At 52.2% G+C, this 13,943-nt stretch overlaps 1 protein-coding gene across 7 annotated transcripts in view; it reads right to left on the bottom strand.

Annotated features, from left to right (window-relative positions):
* Positions 1-2,906: 2,906 nt before the first annotated feature.
* The window catches only part of TNRC18 (trinucleotide repeat containing 18), a 160,779-nt gene continuing 149,742 nt past the window's right edge, over positions 2,907-13,943 (bottom strand). For all 7 annotated transcript variants that reach the window (XM_056806452.1, XM_056806453.1, XM_056806456.1 and 4 more), the window contains 4 exons: positions 12,067-13,385; positions 9,318-9,554; positions 7,902-7,976; positions 2,907-5,312 (listed from right to left, as the gene is read on the bottom strand). In XM_056806452.1, the coding sequence (XP_056662430.1) occupies positions 5,106-5,312; positions 7,902-7,976; positions 9,318-9,554; positions 12,067-13,385 (1,838 nt within the window). In that variant the 3' untranslated portion in view covers positions 2,907-5,105. The remainder of the gene's footprint in view (positions 5,313-7,901; positions 7,977-9,317; positions 9,555-12,066; positions 13,386-13,943) is intronic.

The raw sequence follows: 13,943 nt of genomic DNA, 5'->3' as shown, positions 1-13,943 counted from the left end.
CCATCCAACCTTACCATTGGGTAGCCTGCATTTCTTCAATTTGCTCCTGTTAAACATTTTGCTAAAATGTAAGTAAATAGTACTTATGGCAAATCTAGTAACTATCAAAAATTTTAAAAAGGAAGAAGTTATTTGAGTATGATTTGTTCTTATTGAAGCCATGATACTTCTATGATTGATGCTTCCTTTGAATGATCACAAATCATCCCTTTAATAAAACCCAAGATTTGGTTAGAATGCCAGTTCTGGTGGCATTCTATCAGGAGGACCTGGATTCAAATATGACCTCAAACACTTCCTAGCTGGGCAAATCAATTAACCTCAATTGCCTAGTCCTTGCCACTCTTCAGTCTTAGAATTGATACTTAGTGGGAGGCAAAGGTTTTATATGTTATACACACACACACACACACACACACACACACACACACCTCCAAGATTTTACCCAGAAATCAAGAGCGTGATTCTAGTCCCTTGAAAATCAAGACATTTGTTCTTCTCTGGGTCCATGATAGTCTTCCTATTGTCCCCAATCTCTGAAAGATCCCCAGATAATGGCTCAGAAGTAACGTTCGCCAGTTTGTTTTTTTGGCTTCTTGGGGTGCAATTTGTCTGGGCCTGACTTGAATCTTTTAAGGCCAGCTGAGTGCTCTCTTGCTTTCTCCTGTTTATTTTGAGTGTCAACTCTCCATTTTCCCAGGTAAGTCTCTTGTGAGAATCAAATACAGTTAGCCATCCACAAGTTGGAAAGGCATATGATTTCAGTCAGTGGACATGAATTTAATCAAATTTCAGCTCTGCTACCTACTATGCATGTGAACATGGGCAGGTCACTTTGTCTAGGCCTCAGTTTCCTTGTGAGCAAAATGAAGCAGTTGGACTTAATAACCCCTAAAGTCCCTTCTAGTTTTATGGATCCTAGACTGAGAGCTGAAAGGGTTTTGAGAAATCATGCTTATAATGGGGGCAGCTGGGTGGCTCATAAACTGAGCCAGGCCTAGAGATGGGAGGTCCTAAGTTCAAATCTGGTCTTAGACACTTTCCAGCTGTGTGACCCTGGGCAAGTCATTTGACCTCCATTGCCTAGCCCTTAACACTCTTCTGCCTTGGAACCTACACACAGTATTGATTCCAAGAAGGAAGGTAAGGGTTAAAAAAAAAAAGAAAAGAAAAGAAATCATGCCCATGGTCATACAGTGCTAAGGGAGATGAAGGCAATGGGATCAGGTTACCCCAGATCAAATAGGCCTTCAGGGCAAGAGCAAACTTCCAAGATCAACTATAAAATCCCTTTTAGCATTTAATATCCTTCTTACACTTAATTCTCCTCCACATAGTTATTGTTTAGTCATTTTAGTCATTCTGGCCCCATTTGAAGTGTTCTTGGTGAAGATCCTAGTGGCTTGTTTCCTTCTTATTTCCTTCAGCTTATTTTCCAGATGAAGAAACTAAGGCAGTTGAGTGACTTACCCAGGATCATAGACCTAGTTAAGCGTCTGAGGGCAATTTTGAACTCAGATCTTCCTCATTCCAGGGTTGGTGCTCTATCCACTGCACCACCCATAGCTGCCCTGGCTAAAATCCAGCTATATTGACTTGCTTACTTTTTCTCTAACCCAACACTGCATCTCCCTTCTTCTGCCTTTGAACCCTGGACCTCTTGTCTTTAGACTTGGTTCTCAATTCGGTGAGATGCTCCCAGCTGGCATCTTTAGATCTTCAAAACCCAGCCCCTATGGTCCCATTCTTCTCCATTTTAGTGCGGCTGATCTCCTCGCTGTTCCCCAAATAGAGCCGTCCCCCCTCTCTCATCTCTGATCCTTTTCTCGGGCAGTGTCCCATACCCGGAGTCCTTCCCTTCCTCGGTGCCCCCTCCAGCTTCCTCCGAGTCTCAGCTAACATCCCACCTCCTCCAGGAGGCCCTTCTCCCCCCAGGCTCTCTTCTTGGTGTCCCTGGCCCATAACCACCTACATGAACAGGGACTATTGACTTTTTTTGTCTTCTCTGTATGCCTTGGCTGCCCCTGGCACATAAGGAGCCCCTAATCAACGCATATTGATTAAGAAATGACTCATCAGTGACAACTCATCAGGCCTGTTTTCCCAGGTCCGAAGTCAGTGCCTGTCCCCAAACTACTACCAGGAGTCCCCCTTGCATTCTCTGGGTGCAGATGAAGCCCAGGAGCACCCCACAGCCATCTGGGGGAGGGCGGGGGAGATCTTCCTTCCAGAAGGATGCTATGGTCATACCTCTCTGTTCCTGAAAATGTTCCATGGCCCCTACCCACTCCCAAGACACACTTCAAGTCCCCAAGGCAAGCCCTGGGGAAGCTGGAGCTAGCAAGGTGGAAACCAGGGATGTGGAGGGAAGGCTTGGGCTGCCATTCTCCCCAAACCCGGCACAAGCTTCTTCCTGGATCAACCATCCCAAGGCATCTCCTCAATAAAGCAGCCGTCTCCCTCCATCCCACCCAGGCCCAACAACTCCATCTACTCTAGGACTGAGGCGCTATGGAGAGCACTGGATCCCACAATCCTCTTTCCTTGAGGAGGAGGGGCACTGGATTGGCAGTGCCCAAGGCAAGAGCCCTCTCATTGTTTCTGGACTTGGGAGCAGCTAGCCCACCCACCCGTGACTGGATCCCCTCTCACCCACGCATTTGACATCCCTCTCCAAAAGGCAGTCCTCGATTTCCTCCTTCCGCTGAGAGTGGGTGGCCCCTGGTTTCAGGGACCAATGGGCAAGCCAGAAAGTCCTGTGCCTCGGACAAAGTCTCCCCACTACCCAGGCATCAAGGGGCTCCGTGCTGCCCACAAACTGCATCCGTCCCCCTCCCCCCTCCCCCCCTCGACACAACCGGTATTGCGTTTTTTCCCCAGGAAAAACCAGGCCAGAAAACAGTTGGTTGGGTTTTTTTTTTCTCAAGTTGAATCTTTTTTTTTCTTTTTTTATGAAAAAAGATCACACAGAATTCGCCAACAAACAAAATTGCAAAAAAAAAAATTAAAACAAAAAAAATCCCCCCCAAACAAAACCAAAGTCTGGCTTTCCTTCCCTCGCGATTGTCTGGACAAACCCTTGTGTTTTCCTAGAAGGCGCTGGGGCAGATAAGTGCTTTCTGTTGAGCACGGGCACGCGTGCTCCATCCGTTGCTTGCTTGCTTGCTTGCTCACTCTCGCTCGCTTTCAGTCTTCTCTTCTCCCTATGTCCGCACACAGTCTGTTGGGGTGAGTACAGTACACTTTAGGCCTGGGGGGTGGGGGAGGGCAGGGTGCGGGGTGTGCGTGGAAGTGTGGTGCGTGAGCCCAATGCTTTACAATCACAATCCAACAGGAAATAAAAAATAATATTCTAAACGTCAGACCGTGTTCACTTTATAATTTCATAACTTTTTTCACAGTTTTAAAAAGTTTATATTTATATATATATTTATATATATTTATATTTATATATATAATTAAAAAGTTGAATCCATTTAAAGACGTATGATACAGGGGGGCTGGAGAGTCTTTGCGGTACATTAAAACTGTACAGGTTAAGAAACAGCGTTCTCCGCAGGGCTCTGGGGAGCCCTGAGGGGAGAGGGCCTGGGGGTGCGAGGGCAAGTGAGGGTGACAGTTTCAGCACCATTGTGGTTCTTCGTAGTGTGAGCGCTGCACGAGGGCCTGGCCCCCATCTCTTCCCTTCCTGAGGACTTGCCCCAAGTACCATTGACGGAGTCCAAAATCCCCCCCAGGAGCGCAAGGGAGGAGGCGCCCCCGCCGGGATCCGCGAGGGCGCGGCCCAGCCCCTCTGGCTTTTGTGTTGTCGTCATGGTGATCCCTTTGCGTCTGCTGATGGGGCGGCAGCAACGGGCTGTGGAAGCATCCTCTGTAGTGGGGGAGCTGTGTGGCAGGAGGCAGAGATGCAGCTTTCAAACAGGGATGGGGAGAGCCTGCTGGGGACCGAGCACGCCGGCGCAGGCGCCCTCCAGGGCGGTGCTCAGCAGGTTGGGGAGGGGGATGCTGGTATCCGGGTTCCCTCCGGCTCCTTCTTCTGGCCATACGCCTCCCGACGGCTCTGCCTGGGAGCAGGGCCAGCGCCGAGCTGGGGAAACAGACCTCTCCACCCACCCGGAGAACGGATCGGGAGCTTCCTCGGAAAGCTTGGAAAGCGTTTGCATGCAGTTCACATCCGGAATCGGGGCCACTTTGATTCCCTTAAAACCCTTCCCCTCTCCCTGGCCTGCCTCCACCCGCAGAGCCTGTGTTTTGCCGATTTGTGTTCAATCACGCCTCGCAGGGGCCGCCCCTCCCTCCCGATAGTCTCCTCAGATTCCTTCTGCCGAAGCCCAGACCACTGCCAGAGACAGCTCAACGCTCGCTCCTAATGCACCGTCCGCCTCCACAGCCAAGCGCGGCCCAGGTGCTGGGGGCAGGCCGCCGCGAGGCCCAGGGAGCGTCAGCTAAGAATAGCGCTATGTCTAGAGATACCCTGATGGTTCTTCCGTGTCCCCAGCCAAGGGCACCTCAGGATTCTGAATGGAGGCTGGAGACACACACACACACACAGGCACGCACACAGGCACGCACGCACGCACGCGCAGTCTCCCTCGCCATGGCAGTGATCATGAGAATCTCCCCCCTTTGTTTTTCCCAGGGGGGGGTGAAGGCAGCTGGTCAGGAGCCCTTTCTATGCGGGCGGCCGGGGGAGGGGGCTCGTGGGGAGAGTCTGTCCTTGGCGCTGTCTCGAAGGCATCTGCAGTCTCTTTCTCTGAGCATTCGCTGTCCCGATGGGATACCCCCCACCCCCACGACTCAGAGGTTAGGCAAGTGAAAGAACAATCATGTCGTCTATGTAGCGCTCGCTGGCTCTCTCTCTCTCTCTCTCTCTCTCTCTCTCTCTCTCTCTCTCTCTCTCTCTCTCTCTCTTTTGCGCTCTGGCTCTCTCTCGCTCTGGCTCTCTCTCTCTCTCTCGCTCTCTCTCTCTCTCTCTCTCTCCTCTTTCAGTCTCTCTTGCTCTCTCTCTTGTCTCTCCATCTTTCTCCCTCTCTCGCTCTCAGTCTCTCTCTCAGTCTCTCACTCTCACTCTCCTCTTCTGATGCCTCTGTCCAGGGCTCAGCCACTCAGCAGATGACAGGGACTCCATCTGTATTAAAAATCATGCCGGTGGTGGGCTCGTAGGTCCCCGCCAGGTAGTACAGGTCCTCGCTGTCCTGGTATTTCTTGGTCTTCAGCATCTGCTCGTACTGGTCCAGGCCAACGACGAGACACTTATGGGAGACCGTCTGAACATCATTCTCATCGACGTGGGATGACTGGTACAGGGCACGCTGATGGGGAACGAGGGAAGGAGGATTAGTTTCGGAAGAATACCCCCACGCCCAGCGGCATCGTAATGAGGAGGAACCGAGGGGGCATTTAGAGGGGCTTTAAGGTCTGAGAAGTGGTGTTGACTCATAGTATCCTCATGACAACCCCCGTAAGTGGGGGTTATTCTTATCCTCATTTTACAGATGAAGAAACAGCCTGGGAAGAGTCTGGCCAGGGGTGGCAGTGCGTGTCTGAGGGGGGCTGGAGCTCAGGTGTCCCACGTTGAGCATTCTACCCAGGTATCTGCCTCCCCATGGGACAAAGCCCCTAGACATGTACCTCCGCAAAAGCCAGCCCTTTTGTGCGCCTCCTTTTACACACTAAGCACATGCCCCAGTAGTAGCTCCATAAACGGAATACTTTAAGTCAATCCTATTTCAAACCTACTGGGATTCGGCTGGCCATTTGGAAGAAGCTTTCTAGTGAATCTTTCTGTTAAGTAAAGAAATCACCTAATTTACTTCTGGTTTAAATTCAAATAGTGATGGCTTACCGGAGGAATCAACCAATGCCCCGTTTCTGAATGGAAGGACCATTTGGAAGGATGGTAATTTGTGTGTCATTTTCTAGTCATGTCCAAATCTTCATGACCTCATTTGGGTTTTGTTTTTTTTAAACCCTTACCTTGTCTTGGAATCAAATTATTTAGTCCCCATTTACTAGCCCTTATTGCTCTTCTGCTTTGGACCAGTACATAGTATTTTTTTTTACCCTTACCTTCCATCTTAGAATCAATACTGTGTTCCAAGGCAGAAGAGCAGTCAGGGCTGGGCATTTGGGTTAAGTGACTTGCCCAGGATCATATAGCTAGGAAGTGTCTGAGACCAGATTTTAACCCAGGGCTTCCCAGCTCTAGGTCTGGCTCTCCATCCACTAAGCCACTCAGCGGCCCCCAATTTGGAGTTTTCTTGACAAAAATACTGGAGTGGTTTGAAATTTCCTTCTTTAGCACATTTGCCAGATGAGGAAACTGAGGCAAACAAGGTTAAGTGACTTGCTCAGGGTCACACAGCTAGTAAATGTCTGAGGCTAGATTTGAACTCAGATTTTTCTAACTCCAAGCCCAGCACTCTATCCACTGCACCATCTAGCTGCCTGTGAAGTCTGTAATAATATTTATTAAGCACTTTTGAAAAAATTAGATTTTTATTCATTTCCCCATGGTTACATGCTTCATGTTGTCTCCCTCCCTCCTCCTGGAGTTGACAAGCAATACCAGGTTATATATGTATTATAACTCAAAGCATATTTTCATAGAATTCATTTTTGTATTGATGAAACACTTTTAAAGTTTGCAGAACACTTTATAACTATCTCAACTTATTCTCATAACAACCCTCGGAGGCAGGTATTGCTGCTATCCCCATTTTACAAATGAGGAAACTGAGGCAAAAGGTTAAGTGACTTGCCCAAAGTTGTACAGCTAACAAGTGTTTGAGATCAGATTTGAAATTCAGGTTTTCTTAAGAAGGAAGCCAGGAAAGACACGAGGTGTCCTTAACAAGACATCTGGCTCAGGAGAAGCCAATGGATGCTGTCAGAAAAGCCTGGGTCTCCCTCTCTGACTGTCAGAAGAGTAGACTTTGAGGAAGTGGTGGGAAAGCAAATGTTGAAAAATCCTCTCTCCAGGGAGGAAAACAGAAAACTGTTTGCAGGATGCCCTTTTAAGTTTAAACTATATTAATATCTTTTCCATCATTTTCTTTTTTTTTAACCCTTATCTTCCGTATTAGAATCAATACTGTGTATTGGTTCCAAGGCAGAAGATCCATAAGGGTGAAGTGATGTGGGTTAAGTGACTTGCCCAGGGTCACACAGCGAGGAAGTGTCTGAAGCCAGATTTGAACCCTGGACCTCCTGTCTCTAGGCCTGGCTCTCTAGCCACTGAGTCACCCAGCTGGCTGCCTCTCCATCACTTTCTTGCGTCTAAAATATCAACCACCCCTCAAGCCCTGATGTGGAGCATCTGCGGATTTCCAAGGCACAAATACTCCTAGAGAGAACTTCCCACTGGATTCTTTAGGCCGGTCTGAGCGGGCCTCCTACACCCCCAGCTTCTGCACCTGGCCTCTGCCCATGGGAATCTGGGTGAATCCTTTACCCTCTGGTTTTCAGGGGGGCCCTGACCCTGGGGACCCAGGTTCCTTTTCGGTAAGATGAAGATGCTCGACTAAGAGAGCTCTAAGTTTCTTTTTATTTCTCAGTCTCGTGAGTCAGAGCACCTAGGTTTGAATTCCCCCTCAAACACTCCTCCAGCTCCCAGTTCTCTTACGGGGGCAGCCAAGGTGGCACAGGGGGTAGAACAGCAGGCCTAGAGTCAGGGGGACCGAAGGTTCAAATGTGGCCTCGGAGACGTCCTGGCAGCGGACCCTGGGCAAGACGCGTCCTCTGCTGTGGCCGAGCCCTTGCCCTTCTGTCCTAGAGTAATCGCCGGGGGGGCAGGTACGGGCTTAGAAGACAAATTCTATTCTGGGTCTGGAGAGGCAGGAGGGGGTTGCCGCTCCCCGTCCCTCCCGCCCGAGCCGCGTCTGGCAGAGGAGAGGACCCACCTCCATGAAGTCTTTCCTCTGGCTGGAGGTCTGCAGGGCTGTGGGGACGCTCCTTCCCGACTTCTGATCCCAGCGCTGCTTCCCAGAGAGGGAAGGAGACAATCGGTGAGTGACCCCGGAGAGCCGCCCCGGCCCAGCCCCAGGGACGCCCGAGGCCAGGAACAGAATCTGCCTCAATGGCCAGAACGGATTCCCTATTGCCGAATCTTTCCCGGCCTCCTCCCAGGCTCTTTGGGGCATCTCCAGGAGTCTCGGGAAGGTCCCCAAGAGGACAGTATCCTTTCTCGAAGATGCCCCGGCTAAAACAGCGGCGCCCCAATCATGATCACCCAGAGATAGGTGGGGGGCACAAAGGAAGGAAAATGGGGTCCATGCACACTAGCTGTTCTTAACCCCGTCTCCGGGTCACGGACCCTCTGGCCATCTGGGGAGGCCTCCGGATCCCTTCTCGGAAGGCTTTCTGGGAGGGAGAAACAACTCTGACCTTCGGTCTCAGAATCAGTACTCTCGGAGTCTTTCTTGAATGGGGAAAAAAGTTAACCCCTCTGCGGGGCCACACACAGATTTTGGCAACACGGAGCCAATCCTTGTGCTTTACCCTTTTTAAATGTTTTATCCCAGCCGCTTCCCAGCTGTGTGACCCTGGGCAAGTCACTTGACGCCCATTGCCTAGCCCTTACCACTCTTCTGCCTTGGAGCCAATACACAGTATTGACTCTAAGACGGAAGGTAAGGGTTAAAAAAAAGTTTTATCCATCTTTTTTAATGTGAATTTCACTTCTTTCTTTAAAAAAAAAAAATCCTTTCCTTCTATCTTGGAACTGATTCTAAGTATCTGTTCCAAGGCAGAAGAGCGGTAAGGTCTGGGGAATGGGGGTGAAGTGACTTGCCCGGGAACACACAGCTAGGGAAGTGTCTGAGGTCACACTTGAACCCAGGACCTCCCATCTCTAAGCCTGGCTCCCATCTGCCCTACTCAGGATTAATTCTCAGATGGAATGGGCAGGATTTTAAAAATGTTGTGATAACAGGTTTGAGAAACTCATTTCATCCTTACAACACAGGATTCCGAGAAGGGGTCCCCAGATGACTAATTGTCACAGGGGCTCACGACACTCAAAACAGGGTAGGACCCCAGGCACAGAGATAACCGGGGAGGCACAGGTCGTGCGGCCATCCTGAACTCCCTGGCCCTGGGCCCATTGAGGAGGATGTGGGCCCTGCTCCCTGGACTCGTGTGGAAGCTCGTGCTGGGACGGGGCTGTCGCTCCCTTGGGGACACTTCCTGAACCGCTCCAGGGACAAAGACAGCCGGGAGCGGCAGCTTCTCCTAAGGCCTAGCGCGCTCTGACCGGACAGAAGCCGTGGGGCCGAGCGACCCTCCCGGCTCCCCATCCACAGCTCCGCGGCACCCACCTTGCCTTCGTTGAGCTTCTTGCCGGGGTTGGTCTCCTCGGGATGGTAGAACCACTTGACTCTCACCACCATGTTGTTCCCCCAGGACTCCCACATGCTCTGGATGCGGCCAATGTAGGGCAGGTTGGGCCGGCCGGCCGACAGGAAGACGGCGCAGTCGCCGATTCGGATGATCTCCTTGCCCCGGACGATGGCCTTGTAGAAGAGCTTCCTGGCCTTGCCTTTCATGCCCCGTCTCTGTGGAGAGCCCCAAATACCCGGTCACGTGGATACAGGTACATGGAGGACAGCGCCAATCCCTTGAAAAGCATGTATTAAGCATTTCCTGTCCAAAGACGAAAACCCCAAGCCTCATCCTTGAAGAATTTATGGGCAGGGATAGACTGTTCAGGGGTTTCAGGGCTGCCTTACCTCTTGGTCTACAGTAGGGGTTCTCAACCTACGTTTTGTAAACATTTTTTAAATTAAAAAAACATTTTTTTTAAAACAAACCCTTACCTTCTCTCTTAGAATGAATACTAAGTATCAATTCCATGGCCGAAGAGTAGTAAGGACTAGGCCTGTGATGGTGAACCTTTTGGAGACAGAGTGCCCAGCCCCATCCAGACTAAGTGCTGTGCCCCTCCCCCACAACATCCCCCTTTACCCCACACAGGGAAGGGAGGAAGAGTTCCCATTGGGTTACTGGGCAGAGTGGGTGAAGTGAGGAATGTCCTTAGTAAGTGTAGAGAGGGGGAGGGGAGAGACCTGAGAGCTCTGTTCCCCTCCAGCTCTGTCACTTGTGAGCTGCCCCCTCCCCCCCCCCCCCATGTACTCCCATAAGCTTCTGGGTAGAGGGGCAGGGGATGTGGAGAGGGAAAGGGGAGCAGCTCCACCTCAGTCTCTCTGCCTCTCTACTAATGAACTCCAGGGGAGGGGGTGGCTGTGTGCCCAAAGAGTGTGCTCTGTGTGCCATCTTTACCACCCGTGCTATAGGTTTGCCATCACTGGACTAGGCAATGGGGGTTAAGTGACTTGCCCAGAGATCACAGAGCTAGGAAGTATCCAAGGCCAGATTTCAACCCATGAGCCACCTAACTGCCCCTGTAAACTTATATATATATACACACACACATATATATATATGTATATATATATATTTATATATTTTTTTAAAACTTTTTCCCATGGTTACATGATTCTTGTTGTCTCCTCTGCCTCTTCCCTCTCTCCTCCCAGAGTTGACAAGCAATTCCACTGGGTTATACACCCTTTAACTTTTTATAAAATATATGACAGGCTTTTAAAAATATTTCCTTTGTTATCCTAACATTAATCTGAGATGGGGCCCATACCGCTTCATGAAACTGCCAATTGGGTTCACTACACATAAAAAGCTAAAAAAAAAGTGTCCATCATGTACCCCAAAAAGAGTCCCTGGTTTGGGGGAAAGCCGGGGCCAAAAGCCTTAAGTTTCAGGGACAAGGCCTCTTTATGCCTCAGTTACCCCCATCAATGGGATGGGATTCACATTCTACACTCCCAGACATACTTGGGTTGCCAGGAGAAATGAGAAATTCCCCTGGGTTCTGTGGCTGAAAGAAAAGCAAAACCTGATTCTAAAACACTGTTATGGTTACTTCTTATCTGCAGGATTAGGCTTAGCAAAGGGAGCTCAGGCCAAGGCTTGTGGTTGGGTCAACTCCCAGAGGGCGATAAGCGTCTTGTTTCAACAGGCCAGAGCCAAATTCCCCTGGCACTGTTAGCTTCTCTTAGCAAAACAAAACAAAAAACAACAACAGCCAAGTTAGGAAGGTGGACACAAAGGTACATCCGTACTGTGGGTATTTGGAGAGGCAAAGGAGCTCGGGGATGGCCGCTGCACCTTGCTTCTTGTTCATCAGCCGGAATGGGTCAGGGATGATGTTCAACGGAGGCCTACGGGCCTTCCACAGGAGGAGAACAAAGGAAGATGCATTCTTGTAGGGACACCAAACTCTGCCTTTCATAAGAATGCATGTGTGGGGCAGCTAGGTAGCACAGCGGATAGAGCATCGGTCTGGAGTCAAGAGGGCCTGGGTTCCAATGTGGCCTCAGACACTTCCTTGCTGGGTGATCCTGGGCAAGTCACTTACCCCCTTCCCACCCCCATCCCCCACTGCCTAGCCCTTGTTGCTCTTCTGTTTTAGAATTGGCACTAAGACAAGGTAAGCATTAAAAAAAAAAAAGACCAAAGGGGCAAAGCTAGGTGGCTCTGTGGCCTGGAGATGGGAGGTCCTGGGTTAAAATTTGACTTTCAGACACTTCCCAGCTAGGTGACCCTGGGCAAGTCATTTGACCCCCTTTGCCCAGCCCTTACTGCTCTTCTGCTTTGAAACCAATGCACAGTATTGATTCTAGGACAGAAGGTAAGGGAGGAGGAAGAGGAGGAGGAGGAGAAAGAAAAGGAGGATGAGGAAGAAATGGAGGAGAAGGAAGAAAAGAGGAGGAAAAGGAGGAGGAAGAAAAAGAGAAGACGGTGAAGAAAGAAGAAAAGGAGGAGGCAACAGAGGAAGAAGAGGAGGATAAAAAGGAGGTTGAGGAGGAGGAGACCCCAAGTCAAATCCTGCCCCACTTACTAGCTCTGTGTGATGGGGAAGTGACCCTCCAACCCTGCATGTGCCTCCCAGCCTGGGTATCCTTGTCACTGGCGCTGATGAAGCTGCCCTCCCTTTGCAATGGCCGCTGAGGTCTGGGGACAGAGATGGGGGCCAGAGCGGAGGCTCATTACCTGAGTGGGTTTGCCGAACCACTTCCACAGCTGCCTGGCTGGGAGAAAGGCAGCGATTTTGGGCCTGTTCTCCACAGAGGGCAGCCTCTGCCGCTTGGCCAGCTCCTTGGTGGTGGGCAGGTGGATCCCCTCGCGCTTTTTGGGGCGGCTCTTGCTGCCCCCAGCCTGGACCTTCTGTGCCTGAGGGGTTGGCGGCTGCTGTGGCTGCTTCTTGCCGGGTGGGTGGGAGGAGGTCCGAGATTTCCCTGCCTGCTTGGCCGACTTGGGAGGCAGGTCTGGCTGCACCGAGGAGGGGCCTGCCTGGGCCTCCTCGGCCGCCTCGTCGTCTGAGCTGCAGGAGGAATCTTCATCCGTCGTGGAGGAGGAAGAAGAGGACGATGATGAGCTGGAACTGGAGGAGGTGGAGGAAGAAGAGGAAGAGGAGGAGGAAGAGGAAGAGGAGGAGGAGGAGGAAGAGCTGCTGCTGCTGGAAGAGGAGGAGGTGGAGGAATTGGAAGAAGACATGGGGCTGGAGGCCCGGGAACTGGAGGAGCTGCTGTCTTCCCCGCGGGTATCCCCTCTGTTCTTGTCTCCCTCCTCTTCCCCTTCGGTCTCAGAGCTGCTGGAGCTGCTGGAGCTGCTGCTGCTGGAGCTGGAGCTGCTGCTGCTCTCCGACTCCTCAGCCGCTTCTGCCACTCCCGGGTCTCCCTTGTCCTTCTCAGGGGCCAGCGGGTCCCCAGAGCCCTCAAACTTGCCCGCGAAGGGGGGCGCCAAGGCATCCTCTTCAGGGGCCTTCCCTCGGGCGGCCTTGGCCTTGGCCTTGGCCTCGCCGCCGCCCAGGGAAGAGTAGCTGCTCAAGGCCACGAGGCTCTTGCTCTCCCTCCGGCCGCTCAGGCCTGCGTCCTCCAGCAACATCATGGCCTCCTTGGTCTTCTTGCTCTTGGGGGACGTCACCCCTTCGTGGTCCAGTTTGATGAGGAGCTCGCTCTCTGCGGGCCTCCTGGAGCCCTTGGAGGCCGGGCCAAAGTCGGCCGCCTCCTCGGCCCCCCTGCCCTTCTTGGCTTTCGATCTCCCGGAGGGGCTGTCAGCGGCACCGAAAGCCGCCAGCTCCCCGTACGCCTCTGGGGCCAACGGGTTCCCGAACGTGGCCGTCTGGAAAGGGGGCGGCGCCGGGCTGTGCAACTTGGGGGGCATTCTCATTTTAGCGGCTTTGCTCCGCTTCTCCTCGGGCAGCCCCAGGGCGCTCTTCTTGGCGTTCTTGGGGCCCAGCTTGTCCTGCGTCAAAGAGGCCCCCGCAGGAGGCTCCGTCTGGGCCGCCTCTTCTGGGAGACTGGCCTCTTCTAGAAAGAAAGGGGCAGAAAAGAGACACGCTCAAGCCCCCGCGGGAGAAGAGCAAGCAGCGGGGCTTCCCTGGCCCCCGGGACACAGCCCAGTGCCCTCGAGCCTAGCCCCAGCTGCCACCCCGGGGCCCTGTGCCACGCCTGGGATCCCCAAGACCACGAGGGGCCCCCAGCCACCTGGCAAAGTGGCTCATTTGGGGCGCTCTAAAGAGGTCTCTCCAGCCACGACTGGCAAAGTTCTTTTCCACAGAAATAACCCTCAATAGCCTTCCCCTGGTCAGCCATAGCCACGGTCCTGACTTCTCCCAGGAGCCTGCCTGAAAGCCAGCATCGCTGCTGAAGAGGAAGGGCAGTCTGATCCCCGGAGGTGAAGGGTCAGAGAAGCATGGGGGTCTGTCATCCTGGGCCTGCCAACCTGCTCACCGAGGGCCCAAGGAATAGGCTGCTTCCTCTGCTCCAAGGGGAAGGACACGCCCTCTGCACCCCCATTCACGTCCATGTGGGGGAGGGGTGACTGTGGGAGGCTAACGGGGGCTCCCTGCCGGCCTTTTCTCATCC

The sequence above is a fragment of the Monodelphis domestica genome, chromosome 7, assembly GCF_027887165.1.
Source record: "Monodelphis domestica isolate mMonDom1 chromosome 7, mMonDom1.pri, whole genome shotgun sequence".
Lineage (NCBI taxonomy): Eukaryota > Metazoa > Chordata > Mammalia > Didelphimorphia > Didelphidae > Monodelphis > Monodelphis domestica.
Note: the sequence above shows the minus strand (reverse complement) of the source record. Positions and strands in the feature narration are given on the sequence as shown.